The 10,118-nt window shown below is 44.0% G+C and overlaps 1 protein-coding gene across 1 annotated transcript; it reads right to left on the minus strand.

Annotated features, from left to right (window-relative positions):
• Positions 1–886: 886 nt before the first annotated feature.
• On the minus strand, positions 887–10,081 carry thop1 (thimet oligopeptidase 1). The gene is made up of 14 exons (XM_068707833.1): positions 9,980–10,081; positions 8,724–8,930; positions 6,862–7,010; positions 6,126–6,233; positions 5,887–5,989; positions 5,649–5,806; positions 4,651–4,786; positions 3,847–3,989; positions 3,473–3,696; positions 2,736–2,937; positions 2,431–2,617; positions 2,209–2,337; positions 1,360–1,496; positions 887–1,192 (listed from the first exon to the last, which is right to left on the minus strand). Exons 1-14 carry the CDS (start codon positions 9,990–9,992, stop codon positions 1,031–1,033), a joined length of 2,058 nt encoding a protein of 685 aa, XP_068563934.1. The 5' UTR covers positions 9,993–10,081; the 3' UTR covers positions 887–1,030.
• Positions 10,082–10,118: the final 37 nt, after the last annotated feature.

Raw genomic sequence — 10,118 nt, forward strand, 5'->3', positions numbered from 1 at the left:
GCAAATGCCTCAGTGTTTATTGTGGTTTCTGTCTTGTTTGACAGTTGTGACAAACCCTGAATATTCCAAAAGCTACTTCTGAAATGTTTCACTTGTGTGGAAATATTTCTCCATCGCTGTCACTGCAACCTCTAATTCTACCGTCTTAAATGTAAACGGTCATTATTGCACTAACTACTGCCACCCACTGGCATGGAAGAGTATTTAATTACTTCGCCAGCCACTATATTGCAGGCTCAGACGCTCAACAATTATTTGCAGCAACAAAATATTTTTTTGAGTGAAATTGGACATTTTGCCACGACACACTTGACGATCTCTCACGGCACAGTAGTTGAAAATCACTGGTGTAGTGGATAGGAGAGAGGTGATGGTCGGGGGAGTCTTCTGTGGCTGGGTGGGAGATAATGCTCGGTTTGCAAATATAGCAACACTTTGCCTCTTTAGGATTTTTTTTACCAATACTTTAAATGTATACAATACCTTGAGTTAATCTTTTAAATTTCAGGTTGCCAATTGCCGCAGAAATGAATTATATTATAATATGACGTATTGAGTGTTGTGCACTTGTGACCTGATCTTTGAATACCTATCAGTTATGTATGATTTTGTTTATTACTGGTTTAATACTGCAGGTGTGAGGCTTCTGTTGAAAATGAATAACAGCAAACACTCACTGAGCAGCGACTCAGCGTCAGAAATACAAAGAACGAACTCATGAATAGTATCCAATCATGGACATTTTACAGACTTTAATTCTAGCATGAAAGCAAAACCAGCTGGTCCGTGTCAGGTTTGGATGAGGTCATTTTTGGGTCAGACACGAATGTTTAACTGTCACTAAATGTTTTGATGTAATATCAGTGATTCAGACACAGAACACGACTTCACCTCAAATCATTTTTTATTTATGCTAATTTTTTTCCCCACATTGGGCAACATTTTACTGTTTTTTTTATTTTTTCTAGAAAACTTCAGTCATTTGTCACTGCAGGAGGGGCGGGGTGGTGCAGACGGCTGCTGTGATTGGTCAGCAGGGACACGGCGTGCTGGCGTCCTGCTCCACCGTCAGTCCTTTACTCAGCAAGAACGCTTCCTGTTTCGGTTCCCTCCCGAGGAACTTCCTCAGCATCTCGGAGGCGTCCTCGGAGCCGCCGGGTCCCAGGATGAACTTCCTGTAGTCCAGACCCACCTGGAGGACCAATCAGGAGACAGCGATTCACAGTTAGTCAAAATCTACTTTGAAGTGCCATTTCTGCTGTATCTTTAGGCTAACAGTTTCCCCCTGCTTCTAGTCCTTGTGCTAAGCTAGGCTAAACACCGTAAACACATTATTTTATATTTTCCTCCTCAGCTGACCTTCGGGTTCATGATTCCCTCCTGTTTGAAGCGAGCGAAGAACATGTCCATGGAGAACACCTCGCTCCACAGGTAACCGTAGTACTGAGCATCGTAACCGCCGGCGAGGTGGCCGAAGGTTGCCGGCATGTTGGTTCCTGCAGAGGTCAAAGGTCAGGGAGATCAGAAGACAGAAACCAGGATGCAGTGAGGGTGACGTTTGGAGGCGTGGACTACAAAACACTTTCATTTGCCCTCCAAAATGACTTCCTGTAGAAACTGTTGCTCCCCCAATACAATGGTAGGGGAAACACTGACATGACCTTAATTTCTGATGGAATACAAACTTTCAGATCAAAATGCAGCTTCACTGAACTAGTTGTAGTTCTAAAGTGGGCCACTAGGTGGAGCCCCTTTCTGTCTGATGAGATGGACTCCAGCCTGAGGGGCCACAAGCTTCGTTTATACTCAGCTTCGTTTATAGTCGCCGCAGTGAAGCCGGCATGCGGTGCACTCGCCACAAAATTACGTCATCATGGCTTCCACGAGGCGGCGACTCTTGGTCGTGCGCATCTGGATTTTTGTAACGAGGAGGCTTTTCAGACATGACTGTCACAAATAGTTCGCTGATAAAAGCACTTTTTACATGTTGAAGGATTTTACAAAGATGGACAGTTTGCTTTTAAATGCTTTAGAAACCGGACATTTAAAATAAGAATTTGAGTTAATATTTTGCAGGACATTCAACCTGTGTTTCTTTATAATTCATTTAATGGGAGGCTCGCGCGTAGTATCGGAAAAGGAAGCCCGGCTGTGTGTTTTTAGTTGAAGAAGAAGAATGCACAGTATGCCAAGCATTTCAAAAGTGACCTGATGAGGCAGGGATTCCCAGGACTTCCTGACAGAGGCGTCCGTACTCCTCCGCGGCGTCCAGTCCGTTCCTGGTGTGCAAAGCCTGGTCCACTTTAGCCAGGACGATCTGCCTCAAGTTAAACAGACCTGTGGGAGAGTCACAGTCAATGTTAACCGCTTGTATCTCAACGTTAAATACAGCTATCGAGAAGAAAGTACCACTTCCTGTGCGGTACCCACCGGTGTTAGCGAGGCGGGACTTGATGAGTTTGTCGAGCAGCTCCTCTGGGATGGCTTTGCCGGTCTTGTAGTGTTTGGACATCCTCTGCAGGGGCTCCCTCTCCCAGACCCAGTTCTCCAACATCTGAGACGGAGCCTCCACAAAGTCCCGCTCCACGTGAGTCCCGCTGAACATGGCGTAGTCCGCCTGCAAGCACACGCACACTCAGGAACCAGCTCACTCAGGACCATTCAGACATATAGAGTGGTCCTCTCAGACGGCCTGACTAGCAACAGTAACCACAGGTGAAGGGTTGACAGTGTACCTCGGCGCAGAGCTGGTGCATGACGTGTCCGAACTCGTGGAAGTACGTCTCCACCTCGTCGTGCTGCAGGAGCGACGGGGCGTCGGCCGTCGGCTTGCTGAAGTTGGCCACCATGGCCGCCACCGACATCTGACGCTTGCCGTTGGACAGCAGACAGCCGGGCTGCAGGCCGAAGCAGGCGGCGTGGCCGTACTTCCCTTCCCTACAGGGGGACAGGAGACACTGAGGACAGCTGGACACTCGCATCTACACATTTAGGAGGTGGAGGAAGAGGAAAAAGCAGCGGAGGAGTAATAAGACAAAGAGGAGGAGAAGGAGTTGGATGAGGGAGGGAGGGAAATGGAGGAGAAGAAGGAAAAAGCAGAGGAGGAGGAAAAGGACAAAGAAGGGCATAGGAGGTGGACTAGAAGGAGGAGGAAGAGGTTTGAGAGGAAGAACAGAAAGAGGGGGAGAAGAAAGAAGAGAAAGAAAGGAAGAAGGAGGAAGAATAATGAGGTTAGAGGGGGAGAAGAGGAAGAGAAGTAGGAGATTGAGGAGGAAGAAATAGGTTAGAGGGGGAGAAGAGGAAGAGGAGGGAGTGGGCAGGGATTCGAGAGGCAGACCAGGAGGAGGGGAAAAGGAAGGAAGTGGTTAGAGGGGAAGTACAGGAAGAGAAGGAGGAAGAGGAGGACACCTGGAGACCCACATCTAAATATCCACTCTAAATAAATAGGAGCCGTGTGCCGCCCTGTCCTCACCTGGGGAAGAGGTCCAGGTAGAACTGGCCGACCACCTGACCACTGCTGCGGTCCTTCACACAGTACAGAGTGACGTCCGGGTGCCACACGGAGGCTCCGTCCACCAGCTCGAAGGACAGACCCAGAAGCTCCTGGTAGATGTCCAACAGGCCCTGAGTCACCACCTCCATGGGGAAGTACTCCTTCAACAGGTTCTGATCCACTGCATACTGAGTCTCCTCCACCTGAGAGGAGGAGGAGGGAAAGGATGAGGAAATTAATTGATTAATTTAAAAAAAAATTCTTTGTTCTTCAAACTTATACAATTAAAATCTTTTTCGTTTTACTTCACAATAGCTGATCTCTGTGAACGTCCCTGTAGCAGCAGCTCTTACCTGGGTCATGAAGTAGCGGGTGTCCCAGGCGTGCAGCTCTCCGTTGAAGGGCAGACTCCTCTTCTGGCACTCCTTCTCCTTCAGCTTGAGGATGACCGAGCGCTCTTCATCGCCCAGAGGCTTCAGCTTACGAGACAGCTCCTCTGAAACGACACAACCGAGTCAGAGAGGACTTTTCTTCTGCAGGTGACGCAAATCACGAAATCTCAGAGCACACCGACTGAGCCCACGATTCTAAATCTCATGACTGTATAAAGAGGATGATTTTCTTAGTTTGAACCTTCCACTCAGCATTGGACAGTTTTTTCCCCAGATGTGCTTCCTGTAGTCTCAAGTTTTTCCATTTTTAGCAGTTGGTTCTTTGTCGGTGGCTCTAACTTGGCACAGTTTCATGTAAAAGCTTTTTTTACTTCAAACATCTGTCACTTCCCCATCACAGAATTTACATTAGCACTTTACAAACCTTTTCCCATAACAGTTATTTTCGGACATTTCCAAAAAACATGATGTGCGTCAAATGATCTAATTTTCCTTCGACATTTCTGACGTCTTTGTACCCGTTTACTTTTCATCTTCAGTGTAACAAAAGAAACAGAAATCTGATATTAAGCTCAGTGGGTGTTCAGCAAATCATCATCTGAAACGTCCCTATTCTTATTCCCCCATTTCTCTTATAGTTGGGTGCTTCTCATTAATGTTTAATCCTTGACACGATGCTGAGTTGATTCTTTGCGTTACCTCCCTGAAGCGCCTTGTTTCCACACGTGTTTCTCTGCAGTTATCAGAGGCCGTAAAGACACTCACCCAGGAAGCCCGCCACCTTCTTCCCAGACTTGGCCATGTTCATCTCCAGGACGAAGTCGGCGTGTGTGGTGAAGCCCAGCATGGAGCTTTTCTGAGCCCGGAGCTCCACCAGCTCCTTCAGGATGGCAGAGTTCTCCTGAAAGCACAAGCGGGGGAGGGGAAGCCCTTTTAATGGATAGTTCCAGTTCACTGCTCGGGTTTGTCCACCTGTCAGACTTCTTCTCAGTGATGTCAGCGCGTTACCAGGTGAACTTGTCGAGTACAATTTGTTTTTAATGGCAAACATTATTCAACCTAGCTAAAAAACAGCTTCTTTGAGGAACTATTTTTATTAGATCGTTTTGGTTTCAAATAGAGAAACTTGCCTTCTTTAGTTTTCCAGATCAGAACGAGGCGTCTTCAAACTTTTTGTGTTCGACCGACCGTTTAAAATGTACGATGAGAAATAGCAGCCGAGTTCATTTCAGAATCTGAAATTGATTATTTCTAGAGTTGTCCCTTAATTTTGTAATTCAAAAGGTTAAAGGTTAGTTTATTTTCATTGTACAACACATGGTTACACAACCAAATGCAGCTGTAGCCTCTTTATTCTACACAAGAAAAAAAAAAAAAAAAAGCAGAAATATTTTGGTGAGATAGACGATTCTCATTTCGTCAGAAAATACATAAACATGTAATCTATAAAACCCTCACTAAGTAGTTTAAATTTCCCTCTTTCACGACATACCAACACAGCATGGAGTTACCAATGACGGAAAGCATAAAAGCAAACATTTTTGGAAAGGATATATATTTAAGTTTTCTTTAAATTCACATGTTTATCCTCTGAGTTATTTATAGATTTAATTTCACAGTAATAACTCAAACTCTTCTGGTGATGGGCTCTGCTCTAAAAGCTCATGATGTGAAACCTGCACTAACCGCCTCTCAAATGATGTGAACATCTAATCCTCTTAGGGTGGCGCTGGTGACGGACGTCTGTTTACTTCCCGTCTCACCTCCTTGCAGCGGGAGTTGAAGGCCTCCTCCAGCTTCTGGCGGGTCTCTGGGACGAAGCATTTCTTCATGGTGGGGAAGTAGTGTGGATACTTCAGGGTGACCTTCAGCATCTCTCCGTCCTTCTCCAGGGAGCTCAGGAAGTCCTCGGGGAGGCCGCCTGAAAGACACACCATCACATGTGTTAACACACGGAGGAGGGGAGACCGGGTGGGACGGTCCGAGGGGTTCGGGACTCACCCAGCTCGTCTCTGGTGAAGGACAGACTGGTCGTGTCCTCGTTCAGGTTCTTGTTGAAGTCGATGCACAGGTTGCTCAGCTTCTTCTTGATGGTCTTGATCTCCTGTTACAGCAGAGTCAAACACTTAGATCTGATACTACATGGAGAGTTTAAAAACACACCATATCATTGAAAAAAAAAAAAAAGAAAAAAGTCTCCCAGCATGCAATAAGAGTGATAATAAGGAAGCATCGGCCACCTCTTGTGTTTCTTTGGGCAGGTGGAGGCCGTTCCTCTTCCCCAGCTTCATCAGTCGCTCCATGTAACGCTTGGACTCTGCAGTGAGGCTGCCGCCATCCACCTTCTTCTGTAGACGCAAAAAAAGGAAAAAAACTTAATAAGAACAGGAAACCTTCGGAAACTAAGAGAAGAACTGAAACGGGTCCAAATGTCATCAAACAGGGTGCAGATCCTGGATTTAAAAGGAAATGAGAGGTACTGCAGCTAGTGTACCGAAGAGTCAGTATTATGTCAAATGTCATCGCATTTGGTGAAGCGTATATATCCGGTGTTGCATCTGCGGTCGTGTATCGCTGCAGATGTGTTTCTTTCCATCAGTGTGAAAGTGTGCGTGTGTGCCAGGACAAGGAGACGACTGGTTGGCTTCGGATGAACGCCGGCTATGTGAGGAGCCAAGATGGCGTCGCTAGCGAATCTGATTTCTGGAGGTAATAGGGATGAGCGGTCGTGTATTTATTTTTCCGTGAGAGTGGTTAGTTATCATTTGGTTTGTTTTGAGATCATTAGGTTATATTTGTTTTCCTCCTGCTTAGATTTGTTTTGTTGGCCTTTGCCCACCCTGAATCAAGCTCCATGTGGGTTTCATCTCAAACTGTAAAACCTGAGATTGAAGCCAAATGTCCAATGTGAAAAGGAGAAAAGATGGAAGGAAGAACCACTCATCTCTCCATCCCTCTATCTTTCCGTCAGCTCACCTCCAGGGCGACGATCCTCAGGTAGACGTCCTCCCTCATGCTCATCTCCACGTCGAACTCAGACAGACGCTTGTCGGCGTCGGTGCTCGCCGTTCGGACCTCCTTACTGGAAGAGACGTGCTGCGGGAAGTCCAACATGTTCCTCTGGACTGAGATGGGTGAGGAGACAACACAGCCGCGTCACTTTAGTGGATTTCCTGCACATTTTACAGGATCTATTACAGTAATCGACTGATCATTTAACATCTTTTTTGGAACTTGCGCGATCAGAGCTAGCAGAGAATAGTTCACTGATCATTGAACTTTTATTTACACGTCTAAGGATTTTACAAAGCCGGCTAATTTGTTTTTTGATGCTTTAGAAACTGGACATCTTAAAATATTTGATTAGAGTAAATATTTTGCTTCATTTCTCTATATTGCATTTCATTCTTGACTCGTTTCTCTACAGGGCTTGTACAAACACAATACAGTAGTCCATGAATATGAGATATGAGTTCACACATAATGACAATTCCTCAGTTCCTCAATTTGTCTCAGCATCTCGTAGTTTTAAGTATCTTGTCATTTCAATTCAGCGTTTGACTTCATAAATGTCTTCATTTTGACTTTTATTATTGTATTTTTTCTGGTTGAAATAAGCAACCATAAAAATGTAACCAGCTGCTACTTTCTCTGTGAATGCTCTCGTTAATTCATCATGAAACTCTTGTATGAAGTGAAGATAACATGAGGGAGCAGGAGTGGTTTCAGTGTTCCTTGCAGCAGCAGCAGCAGCAGCAGCAGCATGTCGGAGGTGTTTTCAGGTTTTCAGCTGCCTCCACACAAAACTCTCCGTCTCTATTGTCGCAGCGGCAGCTGGTTCAGCGGCTTTCTCTGCAAATTGCTGACGAGCCTTTACCATCACATACCGATTCTGCCGACTCAGAGCTTCGGTGCAGAGCTCACAATGGACGACCGGCCCCGACTGTGCGCTCAGGTTCGTGCTGCGTTCATGACCGCTTTGCGTTCAGGTTCATCGAACAGAAAAATCTGAATAAATGATAACTGTGTTAAATCTCTGCGAGCCAGTGACGTTAATGTTGCCGGTATGAAGCAATATTTAACTATAACTCTGATCTTCTATATTTCTCTTCATGTTCAGACCCAAACCAACAAAGAATGTATCTAATGACAAGTATTGTTTTTATTTTTATTTAATATTTGATTTTTTTGATTATCTTTGGCTGTAGAGTCAGTGGATGAATCTGACACCGGCCTGATGTTGAACATGTTCAAGGAAACGATAAACGTCAGAGAGGATCAACTGAAGAGAGGAGATTTAGCCGTTTCCTATTGTGATCATTTCACACGTAAACAGCTTTTTCAAAATTAGAAAGCTTTAGTCATTTAATTATTGTCAGCTTCAGTCACTGAACACAAATTACACAATTTAGTTTTCTGTGACACATTTTGATCTTTGTTGATTGTTGATTCCGTCACCTCTCAATGTAAAAGGAGAGTATTGTTATGTCAGCGGTGCAAGTATATGTGATAGCTCTTGACTTTGAAATAACATTTGAAACGTTTTTATTTACTTTTATATTAAATTTTTGTTATTATTGTTAATATACCTTGTATGTTTACTGAGGTTTTTATGTACCGTAAATTATAACTATAAGACCATAAATACAGAAAATGAAGATATGTATAATAACCAGTTGGTTTCACTTGTGTCTGATACCATATATATTCTGAAAAACTCTAAATAACTCTGAAAAATATATGTATTTTATTTAATTTCCTGGCTATGAAAAAACGATGATCATCATCAGAACCCATGAGCATCGGAAGAGAAAGGCTGCTGATTGGTGGACACTGACCGGTGTACTCGACCTCCACGTCAGCGAGGGCCTTCAGCGTGTTCTCGAAGGTGACGCTGTCGAGGTCCAGCGCTCCGACGGCGTCGTACACCGTCTTGGTGCTGGCGATGAGCTCGTCGGAGAGCTGCTGGATCCGCTCCGGGTTCAGGTCCCAACGTAGCCGGTTCTCTGCGCAGACCGGCACCATGCTGTCAAACACCACCTCACCTGGGACAGGAAACAAAAAGGACAGGTCAGTGATGGAAGAACTAGTCCCATTCCTGATTAGTTAAACACATTCCTACATCTTCAGACATTTAACACATCTCAAGATCAGAATGTCACGTGGCTCTGCGCTCATTTCATTTATATACCGGAGTCATCACACAAATTTAATCAAAAATATCTGTTGATTTAAAATGTTAGTCATCAGAATGCAAACACTATGGTCACTTTTCATTCTGTTTTACATGTAAGGTCATCACAATAGACACCAATATTATTATCTATTACAGATATATTGTATATATTTGTAATTGTATTTTGTATTGTTATTTATTTTTATTTTCTCTATGTTATGCAACTGAACACCAAGTTAATTACTTTGGCAATTAACCTCATTTATTCTGAATTCCACTTTTACACCAGTTTCCCTGCTAATCCTAGTCTTCTTATATAATACAAACGTTGTTTGGTGGATTATTTTAGTAGTATTCTGAATTCATAGGCATATGTCAATTGGGATGAGGCATTCAGTGTTGTTAAATAATGTGATGCATTTAACAACAGACGGCCTTAACTTTAAACTCACAGGTTTTTAAATGGAGTTTGGAGCATTGCTTATTGCAAATATTTAGGACAAACATTATTTTTTGGTCCATCTGCAATCTGCGCTGTCGGTCTGAAATTGCTCAACAGTTTGATAGCTCTATGAATAAGCAGAGTGAGCTAACATGCTAAACTTACACAAACAAGAGAGAGACAATCAATGCAGACCTGCACCATTGCAACTTATTTTGGTAACGTTGTACTAAACTGACAGCTAAATCAATGCTTCAAGTGAATTGTAATCAGTTGACTGGTACAAGCCTAACGTTACAGCACAGCAGCTAAGCTAGCTAACGCGAGCGCTAAAACTAGCTCAGACAGACTCAGTGATCAAAGCTAAATAAATCTAACCAATCACAGAGACAGTCAGAGAACAAACATGGCGGCCATAGGGACGCTTTTACATTAAAATGATTCAGTCACATTAAAAACATCAGCACATTACTCACCTGTCGGCCCCATATTTCAGGTATTGAATGAAGGTTTGCTAGGTCCGTGTGGTTAACTGTCAGGCAGCTGTGTGCAGGACGATATGGCCGCTACAGAAGAAGAAGTAAACTTCTGGTCATACATTTCAAAATAAAAACG

This window comes from Cebidichthys violaceus, unplaced genomic scaffold (assembly GCF_023349555.1).
Source record: "Cebidichthys violaceus isolate CVI_PGR_0920_01 unplaced genomic scaffold, fCebVio1.0.p SCAF_13, whole genome shotgun sequence".
Classification (NCBI taxonomy): domain Eukaryota; kingdom Metazoa; phylum Chordata; class Actinopteri; order Perciformes; family Stichaeidae; genus Cebidichthys; species Cebidichthys violaceus.